The sequence below is a fragment of the Sander lucioperca genome, chromosome 11, assembly GCF_008315115.2.
Source record: "Sander lucioperca isolate FBNREF2018 chromosome 11, SLUC_FBN_1.2, whole genome shotgun sequence".
Lineage (NCBI taxonomy): Eukaryota > Metazoa > Chordata > Actinopteri > Perciformes > Percidae > Sander > Sander lucioperca.
This window is the reverse complement of record NC_050183.1, coordinates 19,321,391-19,336,358: the sequence shown is the minus strand read 5'-3', so window position 1 is coordinate 19,336,358 and position 14,968 is coordinate 19,321,391. Positions and strand designations below refer to the sequence as shown.

At 40.6% G+C, this 14,968-nt stretch overlaps 1 protein-coding gene across 9 annotated transcripts; it reads right to left on the bottom strand.

The window, feature by feature from the left end:
• Positions 1-55: 55 nt before the first annotated feature.
• On the bottom strand, positions 56-13,255 carry fxr1 (fragile X mental retardation, autosomal homolog 1). Of its 9 annotated transcripts, none has more exons than XM_031282471.2 (19): positions 12,994-13,255; positions 10,987-11,039; positions 10,767-10,860; positions 10,595-10,666; positions 10,121-10,269; positions 9,771-9,864; positions 9,552-9,668; positions 8,779-8,949; positions 7,451-7,529; positions 7,025-7,134; positions 6,760-6,855; positions 5,841-5,972; positions 5,449-5,677; positions 5,126-5,219; positions 4,876-5,000; positions 4,545-4,754; positions 4,142-4,219; positions 3,263-3,348; positions 56-1,975 (listed from the first exon to the last, which is right to left on the bottom strand). In XM_031282471.2, exons 1-19 carry the CDS (start codon positions 13,132-13,134, stop codon positions 1,805-1,807), a joined length of 2,301 nt encoding a protein of 766 aa, XP_031138331.1. In that variant the 5' UTR covers positions 13,135-13,255; the 3' UTR covers positions 56-1,804. The 9 variants fall into 9 exon arrangements, with proteins under 9 accessions (XP_031138331.1, XP_031138334.2, XP_031138333.2 ...); XM_031282474.2 differs by having other exon boundaries at positions 4,876-4,994; XM_031282473.2 differs by having other exon boundaries at positions 6,760-6,852.
• Between the last annotated feature and the right edge of the window lie 1,713 nt (positions 13,256-14,968).

Below are 14,968 nucleotides of genomic sequence, written 5' to 3'. Positions count from 1 at the left end.
TGACAACAGAGCACTATTTTTAACTTTTGTCATTTCTTAAGAGAGGCAGACACAGTTGAGTTTTAGATCTACATGGAAGATCAAGTTTATTTAAGAACTACCTGCATACAAAACATATTGCACATCAACCAACCAGAATGATCCTTAAAAAAAAAGAAGAAAAAAATACTGTAGTTGACCCAACAAAAACACTTGGGGTGTCACAACTCTCAATAGTCCAAATTGTCAGTTGTCTCAAAAGAAAACCTTAGGTAACGCATATTTTAGTGTCAAGAAAAAGAAAAGATTCTCTTGTTTTTGCTTTTTTTTTTTTTTTTTTTTTTTTTTTTAAATACTGTACATTTTTAAATAAATAAACCAAATAAATCTCCTTCCTTAGTGGAACAGTCATGACCAGTTTCCAGCCAGTCAATCTGTGGAAGAACCATGAAAATGACATCACCGTGACCTGGGCTTGGTTTTCCAGAAACATCTTAACACCATGATAATCAAAACAGGACTTTTCCAATAGTGGGCATGTAAAAGGGGATATTAACCTTTCTTTTCTTTTAAAATTTCTGGTGGGAAACAACACGCAGTATCCCTCTTGTTATGTATTTGATTAAATATTTATCAATGAGATGTTTCCAGGAAACCCAGCACTGATGGCTACATCTTTGTCCAGCACTTAACAGTAACATGCCAGTTTCCAGACTCAACTACAATCAACTTTTTGACAGAAAAAGGTTATGTTTCAGTGCAAAGAAAACAACTCTTCTATTATTTGTTTCTCTTCCAGACACGCTGTAATAACATTTCTTGTATGACCAAAGTGGTTGCATATTGAAAAACAGAAAGCAGCTAATGTCAAACCCCTCAACAGATACATATATATATATATATATATATAAAGAATAACTGGACTCATTTCCCCCACAAACATTAAGAATAGACACACCTGATTTTAAAGATATGCCTCTGAAATCCATTCAGTGTCTTTCAGTGTTTGCCTCCAGTGCCATAAGGGTATATATAGCACAGCAAGGAGGCAGCTCATCTGGTTCAACTGTGGCAGGCGGTGGTGACCAAGTAACACAGAAATAAGTGAAAAGATTTCAGATGGTGTACAGAGCCAGGCAACAACATGTTGAATCTACTCTCAAGGCACAACAGATGAACACATGTATGTCAAACATACTTGGGATTCCAACAAACCTATCTGCACTGTGGTAGCGCTCATGCAGAAAATGTAATTTACAAACTACTTCAGATACACAAAACATCCTGAAAAAGGTTGTGGAAGCAGCTTTCTGAGTCCACCTGGTTAAAGGCAGACTCATTCCTGCTCTAAAATCCTCCTATGATAATATTTGTACTGATAAAAAAAACAAAAACTGCATTCATACCATAGTATGGGTTTGAGTGGAATCCCTGTCTGCATTTTAGAAATACTGCATTCAGTCCAACCTCTCCCTGAGCTCTCAATGAAGAGTGGACCAAAAAGTACAGTTAGGTATATGTCTGTAAGTCTGTGTGTGTTTGACTATCTTTGGCAAGCTCATACAGGAAGAACTATTGTTAAAAAAACTGTAGTAAAATGAATAGTTGGACAGAACAAGTGTGTAAAGGGGAGGTTAAGGTTCAGACCTCTAAAACTTGCGTAGTGAAGCAGGTTTCAAATACTTGTAAAATAAAATAAAAAATGAACAGTGCTTGTTGTGTTTAAATGTTTCACTTTAAAGGCTGCTCCAGAGACTGGGAGATTAAATCAAGTGCAGCCAAAGAATTGAAAATATTTGAAACCATTTCCTTTGCTCAGGTCTGACTAGGAGAGTCCGTTAACAACAGGTTGCGGGTTAGAGTCCCCCTTGTAGGAGATTTTGGCGGAAGCTCCAGTGGCATTGCTGCCTTTACTGATGGCAGCATCGTTGTTAGAACCATTGGTGGTTGCTGGGGCAGACGGTGGGCTGTCCTCAGCAATGGCATCCACCTGACCCTGGAAACAAATGTGGGACGGACAAATAATGTACTTCAAATGTATTCAAACATTTCACCATTAAAAGGAACACAATGACTTATTGGGACTTTAGCTTATTCACCGTCTCCCCCAGAGTTAGATAAGTCCATACATACCCTGCTCATCTCTGTGCGTATTGTAACTGCCTGACGGTTCCACCGGTAGCTTAGCCTAGCGTGGATCCTGAAGGTAATCGGTTCCAAGTAGCCTACTGCTCCGAATAAGTGACAACATAACGCCAACATGTTCCTATTTACACAGTGTGATTTATATAGTCACAGCGTGTACAAATAACAAGGTCACATGAGACACAACCATCTTCTAACCCTATATAAACTGGGAACTATATTCTCAGAAAGGCGAAGCAGTGCTACTTCTGCTACTTGGGCGGAGTGATTTGCTCGCAGCACCTGAGAAGCCCCGTGGTGAGGAGCAGAGAGTTCGCTCAGAGTTGGAGTAATATCACGTGTCATGTGACCTTGTTATTTGTACACGCTGTGACTATACAAATCACAACATGTAAATAGGAAAATGTTGGCGTTATTTTGTCACTTATTGGGGGCAGTAGGCTAGTTGGAGCCGGTTACCTCCAGGATCTGTACTAAACAAGGCTAGCGGTGGGTGCGTCAGACAGAGTTGTCACTACCCGATGTGAGTCGAGTGCAAATGTGAGTTGCGCATGTGTCACTTTGCGACGAGTAGCCTACAAGAACCTGCTAACGAGAGACTTCTGTAATGTCAATACAATAAAAATGGACCTACATAACGAAGTTTGTTCACTGCTGGCTACAAGTTAGCAATCAAACACAACAAAGGCTGTCACTTGAATGGCGTTTTGAGCTAACGTTAGCAATCAAACAATCATAGATAGCTAAAACGTTTTTGAAATGATTTCCGTCTTCTGTTATTGTTTGTAATGAGAAAAGTTTATTATTTTATGGATTTCTCAAATTTCAATATGACCCGTTATGCCGTAACTGTTTAAATCTGAACATGCGCAACTCACATCTGCACTGGACTCACAATCGGGTAGTGACAAGAGTTACAACACACGGAAATGAGAAGGGTATGTATGGACCTATCTGTCTCTGGGGGTTACGGTGAATAAGCTAAAGTCCCAATAAGTCGGCGTGTTCATTTAAGAAAAAGAACATTTCATGAAGCAGCATCTACATTCAGAAGTAGAAAAAAAGTCCAAGAGACTTCTCAAAAGGTTAACTGTGATTCTGCTAACAATGTATTAATACATGATATTAAGGTACTAACCACATCCTTGTTTTTCTTGGTGTCCTTGGTGGTCGTCATCTGTCTGCTCTGAGATTCAGCCCGGGATATGTAGTCAGCCACTGTCACTGTACAGACAACAGAGAAAAAAAAATATTTTTCTTCAAATAACAGAAACTAAAGTGTTCTCTCAGTGCTGTGAAAATGAGCATATCTGTCCCACCCCTTCAGAACTTATTGACAATATTGATTTCACACTTCATACCCCTTTTGGTTTAGTAGGACACATGGACAGTAGCAGACGTTGCAAATGAGGAATGAAGAGAAAATATGTTTTCACATTTGGCCCATTGTTGGCCAACTGCGGTGGAAAGTAAGCATGTTTTGACAGTTTTGAGAAATGTTACACTAGATCCTGTCTGGCAGTCTGAAAGGAGCTTTACAGCACTTTTAGACTCTCCAAACAGTACTTCTTCTTGCAGAATACAGTAGCCTAACTGGACGCCACCTATACTTGACAACATCACAGAAAGGTAAGTTAGAGGTCAGGCTTACTATGACACACCACACAAACCAGGACTGCCACTGAGAGCCTGACAACGTGAAAACAAACTAGCGGTAGCCTAGGTGTTAATGAAAAAGTATTGCTACTTGTATACTTTCAATTGGCACAGCAAACCAGCGTGGACAGTTTAGGCCAGTCAGTCAACCAACCACATCCAATCATTTAGCAAAAGCAAGCAACACTCAATTACCATGTGATTAAAGAGATCTACACAATTTTAAGAACTTTATGGTTTAGTATGTTGTTGGCGTCACACAAAGAAAAGAAAAAAAAAAACACGCCTGGTGGGCAACTTTTTAGCCAAGCCATTAGGAGCACTGTTCAGGGGAAGGGATACCATCAGTTGCCATGGTTACCTGGCTGCCTCTCCTCAGGCAGGCGGATGTGGCGGCGTCGACTACGGTTACGTCGCTGAGGTTTAGCTTCTGAGTCATCTAAGGGTGTTAGGTCATCACAAAGAGAGGGATTTGGGGCTTAAATTGCCATTTACACCACAGATCTGTCTTTGAACTGCACAGGCTCCTTTAACACTTAAAATGAGAAGTGATGCACTGCTGCACATTCTGCACAGCTCCGACAGCTAAAAACAGCACTAACGTTAGCGCTAAAAAAAAAGTATGACAGACTTTCTGCTAGCACTGGCTGTTTTGTGACTAATGTACTCTGACAATAATGTTTTACATGTATGCACTGTTTGAGTTTGTGTGTGCATGAAGAAGTCTTGTGAAATGATCTTTCCAAATAATGTGACTTCCCTACCTATTCCATTTTCACTCATGGAGGCGTTGTCTGACTCGCTCATGCCATCCATCAGTGTGGTGTCCTCGTCGGTTCTGCGCCGTCGAGATCTCCTGCGGCGGTTTGCCGGCAAATTGGACTCGCTAGCATCTGTATCAGCTGTCTGGTCTGTCTCAGTGTTTGTCTCAGCGGCTCCGTAGGCGTGGTTATCCTCATGGTCCCGAGGCCCTGCTGCAGAGTCAGATTACCAGAAATGATATATATTTTTACAGTCAAACTACCAAATGAGAGGGTTTTTTTTAAGGGGTATTTTCGTGTCCCTATTTTTATATCATACAAGAGTGAATTTTACCAGAGCTGTTGTATCCTCCTCTTCCTCCTCTCCCCCGTCCTCCAGGCCCTCCTCGACCTCTGCCGGGTCCAGGCCTCCTGCGGCCATCTCTTTGTGGTCGTGATCCTCTCTCCCTCTCCCTCTCCCTGCAAGTCAGTCAGTCAGTCAGTCAGTCAATCGATAAAATGTGTAAGTGCAGGTTTGTAGCAAAGACACAGCTACCACCACAAAATGAAAACAGCTACACATTTTGTCCATCATTGGGTATCACCTTTCCTGGTCCTCTACAGCAAGAGACCAGTCACTGAGCTCCTCCCTGCGCTCTGAATCTGTCTCAGAGGCGTTGGACTGCTCGGAGTTGGTGCCTGGAAGAATCAACCAAAACACAAAAGAGAGAGACCGCCACACAGAAAGGACAAATGTTAAAATTCTGGGGCACAGTTGGATCCTTCTTTTTGTCCAGAAATTATGACTCCTGACGTGCAGTTTTGTTTCTGATTTCTTGCAGAAATGGCACAATTTTTAACACCGCAATATCTGGCAGCAAATAAGCGAATTATTTTTTGTTGAATATTTGATTTTAAAGGTGAGTACCATATCCAGTGCTGTAGCCGTGGCCTCGGCGCCCACGCCCTCGACCGTTGTAGGAGCGACTGCCATGTAAAGAGGTAGAGGAGGCATTGGCACTGTTATCTGTATTATACCCTCCTCCTCCTCTTTCCCCTCTCTCGCCTTTCTCTCTGTCACCTGGGCGGTGACCCTGGGTAATCTGACGTAACTGTTCATCAATCTGCATCCTCTCCAGACGGAGCTGCTCAACTTCCTAGAGGGGAAATGGTAAGAATAAAGAGAAGGGAAATTATACTAAAACGGAAAAATAGAAAATCTTTCTATTGTTTCAGAAAATCAAGCAAATCTCTGAGAAATGTATTTTTTTTCTTATGAAGGGTCATCACTGGATACACATGCGTAATCATCATACACACATCTACATCGCATCCATTGTGCCTTGTGTTGCATATTCTGAATCTTGCTAGGCTGCTTCCCTGTGTATAATCCACAATCTGCCTCAGCTCTTCCTCTAGCTGCTGGCCTTCCGCAAGAAGCTCCACCATCTCCTACACACACACACACCGTGCAAAACAAACACACACAGAGCACCAACACAGCACAAAACATGCACAGGACACACACATACATACATACAAAGTGCAAAACTTATACACAGTGAAATTCACAATTCAAGATTTGTTGTTTTTCTGATGCTGCAACAGGCTGCTTTGCCTTATTTACCACAAAACCTACACTGTGACAAATCAGCCACTGTCATCTCGTGAGTCAGAATCTCCGAGTCTGACAGATCCTGATGCTTTTCCTCTCATATTTAATTTTGTGACTAGATGATGGCCAGAAAATGCTGATAATTCTTGTATATTTTGAATGAGAAATCCTAAGGTGTTTATTATTCATATTAAATAATTCATAATTACTGATACATTCTGTATGGAAATGATTCCAACATGTGTCCATTGTGCCACTTCATGCTGCCAACTGAATGAAACACTGGTTGTCCAGAAAATGCATTAAAGCAACACTATGTAACTTGTCCCGCTTCGGTCCCCCTACAGGTTGGAAGCGGAATTGTCCATTACATTACATTATGCAAGTTTGCCAGATCGGGTAGCGGATCTGTAGTTCGAATGAACTGGACAATGTAATGTAATAGACAATTCCGCTTCCAACCTGTAGGGGGACCTAAAGCGGGAAAAGTTACATGGAGTTGCTATAGAGCGAAAGCAAAGAATTGGCCAAAACATACACTCACATGCATTGAAAAACAAGCCCTTTTTCCCCTATTCAGCACACACACAAACATATATATATACATACTGTAGATATTCTTACATTGAGGTAAGAGATGTGGTACTCCAGCAAGACCTGAACATTGCCAATACTCTCCTTAGTACCGACAAAGGTGAATGGGACCATTCCCTGTGTCAACAAAACACAAAAAGACAACACATATGTTAGTATGGGACTGACTAAACCAAGTGAAAAGTGTCTACATTTTTTTGTTGTTGGCTAGAACAAAACCAAACAAGTGACTTTTATCAGTGCTCTACAAGCAGCTTTTTCAGCAGCAGTAAAGATGTGGCAATAGCAGGCTTACTTCCTGTCGGGGCTGCTTGTTGTCATTGTCTCCTTCGATCCTGACCCTTACCACACCGGACTTATCCACAATCTCCTGGATGACCTTACCGTTCTTACCAATCACTTTGCCTGGAGACATGGAGCAGGGAAAAGATGAGAGGGTGACCAGTAATGATGAAACACAGTTGCAAGTCAAAGAGATAATGAACTAATGAAACTGAAATCAGTTCATAATGAGGTAAATAACTATGGTATATGAAGGAGTTGCACAGCTGTTCTAATGATTATTAGATGCCTTGAAATGTGTCACACAATTGTCTGTAATGTGGCACCACTATCATGGCCAAAGTATTGAGCATCTGATATTTCCACTGCCCTGCGACTGCCCCCAGTAAACACAAGTTTGGGGATTTCCAGGTCAGGGAGTAAATGTGTGTCAACATACCAACGAGAGCCCTGGGCACCTGGACCGAGTCCTCCAAAAACTCCAGGTAGTTCCTGGCCTTCCTTACTGCCTCCGCTGTCTGAAAGATAACACAGGATGACTTTATCTGTTATTTGTTCAACACGCATGTACCGTCAAAAGTAGGCATCTGTATGTTCTACATACCGAATACAGTCACTTAATCATGGGAAGATAATGGTCAAACTCACTAAAACGTTCAACAAAAACACAACCACGGTGTAAAAAAAAAAAAAAAAGTATAAGAATGCAACATGGACTAGGGGTGGAACGGGACATGTATTCATATTGAACCGAAACGGTACGGACGTCACGGTTCGGTGCATGAATTTACACGGAATAAAAATAAATAAAACTCGCGTGCAAATTAATTAAAAATGTAATGCGGAACTACTGTTAGATAGGCAGTTTCTTTAGGGACACCTAATCTGTAGCCCCGCGTGTCTGATCTGAAACACACAAACACTGCAGGGAGGTAAACAGTAACACGTTGGGTTTATGCGCTCTGCACCAGACTGGTGCCGTGTGCACAAAGATTGTAAATCCGGAAACCGAGCCCAGCCGCCACCGTGCAGAGCGGACATGCTTCACCTCCACGCGGACACAAAATTAGACTAAAACAAGCATTTAAAATGCGTGGAAATGACTTGAATGTGAATGTAAGTGCTGTGTGCTATCCTCTCCGGTTGCTGTGTGAAGACTTCACGGCGCCGCTCGTGCTTCTCTGGTCCGGTAAATGAAGGATGTGGCAAAGGTATGCCTGTCGCACTTAATAGCAAGAATGCTTCCTTTTATCTTTCGTCGGGGAAAGTCTCGCCTAAGTAGAATTTTTTTGTTCGTTATTATTCTACGTAATTTGCACTTTCATAACTAAGAGATGCTGTATTTATAGCTGATTGTCTTGTTTTGTTTACAAGTTACAGATGGAGTTAGGTTAGAGATGATGTGGGGTACTTATTGTTTACATCTTACTTAGCAGCTAGCTCAGGGGAGAGACTGGATGACACTAGGTGGTACAGCCTGAGACATGCACAAATAAAAAAAAAAATTGCCTTCTGCATTTTTGTTTTGCTTTTCCCTCCATTGTACCGAACCGTGATGTCTGAACCGAGGTATGAACCGAACCGTGACTTCTGTGTACCATTCCACCCCTAACGTGGACACACACTTATGTCAGTATATACACAAGTTTAAACACGTCCACACGTTTTCCCTTAACAGGGTTTGTTGTAAAGACTCAGTTCATTCATTCCTTTCCCCCCCTTGAGACACCCATGCCTCCACCAACACTCAGGCAAAAAACACCCTACCTCTCCATAAATCCTGAAGGTGCCAGTCTCCTCATCGAGGTCAATGGCAGTGACACCCTGAACTTTCCGTGCTTGCTGGATGTTGCTGCCATGGCTGCCGATGGCCAGGCCCATCAGATCTGTTCTCACCATGAACTCCTCCTGGAAGGACGACACCAGCTGTCTGGACGTCTGCACAAACACAAGGGCAAAGTTTGATTTGTTATTTGTTAATTTTTTGGTTTTCATTAATTCACACTACCTGAACTTTATTTTTACAGCCAAAACTAACCAATATTAAAAGTTATTTAAAAAGTGTCAAAAACATTATTCCATTTAACTCCCATGACTTATCACCAGTATTACCGGTATTTCTGTAAAGGTAATTACAACAAAGTCACTTAGCCCACCAGAACATTCTTTACTACCAACTCCCTTACCGGTACTTTTTCTCTGACCAACACCATAAGTGCTGCTATAAAAGCTGGTGGAGCCACCGTGTCAAAGTCCCGTCCGGTTTTAATAGCATCAAATAACTAATTAAAACCAAACTTCTAAGAAAAATGTACACTTGAACAAACATACGCGAGATAAGAACTACCTAAAATGACAGAAACCATCATTGGGAAAAATGTATTTGACGTGTACATTGATCTTTTTGTTTGGTCCATGTCCATTCCGCCAATATGGAGGAGGCGGGATTTACGATCTATTCTGCAACCAACCACCAGGGGGCGATTCCAGTCTATGGTCACCACGGTGACTGACCAACGGTGTTCTTGTTACCAACTGACCTCCAGGTGTTTTGTGGCCTCGTGGTTGCGTGACATTAGCAGCAGCTTGGTCCTGATGCTGCGCAGGTGCATATCACTCAGCAAAGACACACGCTTCACTGTCGTCTCATTGGTAGACTAGACACACAAATAAAAGAAGGATTTATCAGTAGTAGTAGTAGTAGTAGATGCTGTTATAAATATCCAAATGTCACCATAGGATTACAGCAAGCCAGTTACCACAATCAGTAGTTGGCTGGTCTCGGGGCAGTATGAGATGCGACAGGCTCCCACGGCTTTCTTAAAGTCTTTATGGGCGTTCTCATTCTGGCATCTGTAATATAAGGAAAACATATTACTTTAAACTTCTCAAGCCATAATGTAAAAAAAAAAAATGGTTTACCGCTACATCTGACAGGTGATTAGGATTGGAGAAATCTTAAGAGAAATGCAAAGCTCTCTAAGTACAGACGATATGTAACACCTGCAATAAACAATCTATTGTATATATGCATTTTATTGTTAATTATGAAGACAAAAGGCATGTGAATTAAAGATTTGTCCCTTCCTAATGCTGTTGCTGTACATACGCTTCTTGTAGATCCTGAGGAACAGGGACAGTGCACTTGTGAAAGGAGTTCTTGGTGATGGCCTTGTTAGTGTTGACTGGACGCAGACGCTCAAAGGTCACTATCTCATTGTAGGTGGCATCGCAGGCTGCATACTCAATCACATAGAACTGAAAAGACAGACAGGATCAGTGTGTCAAAATAAAACCTACAGACACTGAATATAACTCAATTTTAGCATATTGATTATATAGAAATTGTGACACTAGTGAAAAGCCGGTTTTCAAGACAACAAAAAACATTAGCATTCTCCACTCAACGCACTGCTAGTTACAAGGTATTATAGATTGATAACGGCAATGTTGGTGAATTTTAATTAACGATAATAATGCTACAATAGAGTATCAGTAATAATTGAATACTGTTAGCATTCATTTGCATGTAAATATTGAGTGTATATTATAGAAACGTGTCTTCATAAAGAACTATACTCACAGCTCCCTTCATCATGCGGACTTTAGCCAGCCACCAACCACAAGGCTCCTGGTCATTGGCTCTAGATAGGATCTGACAGGAGATGAAGATGAGACAGAGTGAGACACAAACATAAAGGAAGGAAGGAAACACGTGAAGAAAAAAAAGAAAGCTCTTCATGTGTCCTCCTAACCTCCACCTCCTCGCCCTCTCCAATCTCCTTCTTGGCATCAGCGGGCGGTGGCATCCTGACATCATTGAAGGGCACCTGGCGCTCTGGCTGCCAACTGAAAAATAAGATGGCAAGTTCCTTACCTGTTCAAAACATGGTCCTACATTTGTCTTAAAATGTTCAACAGGTTTTTATAAAAAAAAAAAAAAACAGCTGGAATACAGGAGAAAGAGAGACTCACTTGTTCTCAAAGGCAATGGTGAGAGAGTCATCGTGGATATCTTTGACAACGCCCTACAGGACACAGAGACACACAGACAAGGGTAACCGCATAATAACACTACAGCTGACTGGAGTAAAGTGCCACCTATTTAAGTTACACTGACTGTACAGGACAGAAAGAGTTGACTTTCAAGCAAGTTCTCTGCTTTTCTGCTGCTGATTTTCGATACTAACAGACAGTTTTCATGTACCTTTTCAATGCTTTTGGGAATCAAACACAAAACTATTTAACTCTTTACTGTTTTTGGTTGGATCTTAAAACGTGGGCAAATAACACCGAAGCATCTGCATGACCTCAGACCACATGGATGAAGTGGACTTCTTTTATTTGAAAATAAGCTTTAAAAGCCATTCCACAGCTTACTATTTACTTATATTTATTTATTTGTTTTTTTTATCTTTACAGTGTCTTTTTTGTACTTTTTTTTTTTACCCGTTGTGGGATTAATAAAGGATTCTGAATCTCAAATTTGTCACAGAAGGACATTAATATGTCTAATGACGAGTGTAAATCTAAAACAATTAGGCTAGTTACTATTTAGGTTATCAATTATTCGTAATTTTTTAAAGAAAATACCCTAAATATTCTCTGTTTCCAGCTTCGCAAACGTGAGGATGAGTCACTATTCTTTGTCATGTATTATATATGTATTATAGTATACTGGATATCTTTGGGTTTTACACAAACTGGGTCAGACTAAACATACAATTTGAGAGATCTGAGAAATTGTAATGGGCATGTTAGTGATTACTAAAACAAATAATGTGCAAATCAATCAATAAATTAACAAAGCCCTAGTTGGGTGTATGAATTGTTTTACACTGTCTTTTGCACAGTGACACACTTCAAGACTAGCTGTAAAGAAGCTTATTGACTGGCCACGAACACACATCAGAAGTATTGAGGAGCTTAAACAATTGAAGCTGTCTGGTTATCTTGTTTGAAGGTGGGGCGTCAATTACAATACATTTTAATAGAAGTTCATGATTCAGCCTGTGCAACAAACAAGCAGGGAAGTGGACAAAATGAGTCATAAAGCCAGGGTTGGGTACACAGAGAAAAGCAGTGAGGACAGTATCAAACAGTAGTGCAGGAGTCATGTGAGTAATAGAGGTGAGGAAAGGAAAATGAAAGAAAGAAAGAAAGAAAGAAAGGAGAGCAGTGTAGCAGAGGAGGCGAGAGAAGGGGAGAGGAAACACACAGTAGAAGAGATGGGAGAAAAGGAGACTGTTGCAGACAGCAGGTCTAGAAATAGCTTTTAAGTCTACGGTATCAGTGACCCTTTTCTGGCATACCAGCTGGTCAGGATTGACAAGGAACAGCTGGCTCACACATACACACACAAAAAATAGCTTGGGCGTGATGAAGTATCAAATAATAGACATCCGTTGAGTAGGTGCAGTTCAACGGGACATAACCAGACACGGCGCTTCTTAAACATCACATAACGCTATTTTGAAAGCTGTATGATCAACAGCTCTGATATCAGTTCAACAACTCCCATAACCGAATAAATGCCATACAGTTACAATCGGCAGTAACGTTCTATGTTTTACAACACAGCGGCTAACCACAGTTTACTTGAGCCACATCTTTTGACGTCAACAGTTTAGGCAACTAGCAAGTTAGCTAACTTTGAGCTCGGTGAAGCTGCAACCGAGCGACTAGTAAAATGAATAAAAGCCTTTATCGGTTATATATTCCAATAATCGAAGATAAGATATTGTTTTATCCACTCTGAGTATAAATAAAGGTCGCTAAAAAGTGACAGCTGGCGAAGACCAGCGAGCGTTGCTATTAGCAAGCTAACGTTGGCTAGCATTGCTAGTACAAGCTAATGGCAAGCAGCTAGTGTGCTCAGAGCGAGTTGGAAACTGTTGCCGTGATCCGTGAGACTTCAACTAAAATATTGTATCGTGTAACGTGGCTATCGTGTTGATGCTGAATTGATAATGCGGTATTTACCTTGTAATAAGCCCCGTTGGAGCCACGGACCTCCACCACCAGTTCTTCCATATTGGACACGCAAAGGATGTCGGGACGACAGGTGCTCCTTGAGGCATCAGGAGAGAAGAAGTTTGAAGGCTGGAGAGGTAACTCCTCCATGGTAGTGCTATGTTTTCTGCTTACTTACTTACTTAAAAGCTTGATTGTGTTTCCTTACGCCGATAATTCCACAAACTTAAGCCTTATTTGACATAGATATCTCCCTGCTGTATTTTGGTTGGCATGGCCCTTTAAGAGAATGTGATAAAGGTAGTGGTGGAAGTAACTATAGTTACATTTACTCAAGTAACGTTAGCCTGTAGGCTACATTAGTACAATTTTGAGGTAATTGTAGGCTACTTTACTTGAGTATTTCCATCATTTCATGCTACATATATTTCTACCCCACTACATTTTGGAAGCCAATATTGTACTTTTTACTCCACTACTGACAACATTACTAACATTAGTTACTTTGTGGATTTAGATGATTACAAAATATAAGTCAATTAATAAATGATGATGTATTATTATGGATAACACTACCCAGTACTATAGTATCCAGCTAGTGATGTACACCCACACATTAATATAGTAGAATATATATATATATATATATATATATGTCTGATAGGGAAACAGCACTGTCTAGATGAGAGTTCAATCTTCCTCAATAAGAGAGATTATTTTACGTTTTTTTTGTTCATCATCTCTGCCGTCCAGTTTCAGACACTTGTAGCATCTAGACATGGGACTCACAAGCCCTATTGAGACACTTCATTTTGATGTTCCTGTTTGACATGTTCTGTAGATCTGCATGTACTAATGCAATATAATGAAGAATTACTGGGCTCAACCTTGTTTACATTGTGCGTTAAAAGCAGTAAAGTCTGCAATTCTAACTGAAGGTTAACTGTTTCACACAGCAAAAATAGTCTTCTGAACTTAACATTTGCTCTATTTGTCTTCTTTTGTTATGGAGAAGAGTATAAAGCACAAACATGTCAGCTGATCCTCAGTATGCAGGCTGAAGTAATGTAATATGATGTATTGCTTTTTTATTTTCTAGCACTAGCGCCTATTTCCCACAATCAAAATTCAGATTTAAGATAATTATTTTAGCAGATCTTCACTCATACATCAAATAGAAAATAATGTGGTACAGTGTGAAAGCTGTGAAATGCAAAGCAACCCTCTTCATGGATAAAATGTGCCAAAAAAATCACAAATTGTATGACCAAACGTACTTCACTGAAAATATCTTTATGTCCAGTGGTCAGGTGATGTTTTCCTCCTGCTGATGTCTTGTGATTCCAACATCATTCAACCCTTCAATCATTCAACAATGCTGCTCATAAATAGTTGGAGATAGCTTTAGTTTTGTTTAGGCAGGTATTTTTTTAATTCACATTTACAAATTTGTCGACCGGGCTGCTATAAGACAAACACACATTAGACTCCACATTGAGTATACTACATTGAGTGTAGTAGTCAGACAACCAGAGAGCAGGCGTCGGTTCGTCTTTTAGAAACAACCACTGTGACACCTAGTGGCCAACAGATAACCTCCTGGGGACTGTTTCTCCTGTACATCAGATATTGACTCTGATTTGGCACCACCATGAGACTGCTCCAGAGATACACTACAAACCGAATGGTAAAACAAACTTCAATGGGGAATAATATCGTCAAATCAAGTCACATAAAGAAAATATATTGTCATGAGAAATTTATTACAAGAAGTAATTTGAGCAATTCCGGATTTGGTCAGTATTGGGGCTCACAAAGGTAACCTTTCGTGTTGTGTTAGGTGATCAATTTTAAGTTGTAACCATTTTGGAAAAATCACTCTGCCTTCTGCATGGCCATAAAACCAAAATCACTTACCTGAGAGACATTTTCAGCATTAACATTCAAAACAAATGACTCCCAGATTAGACACATAAATACACAA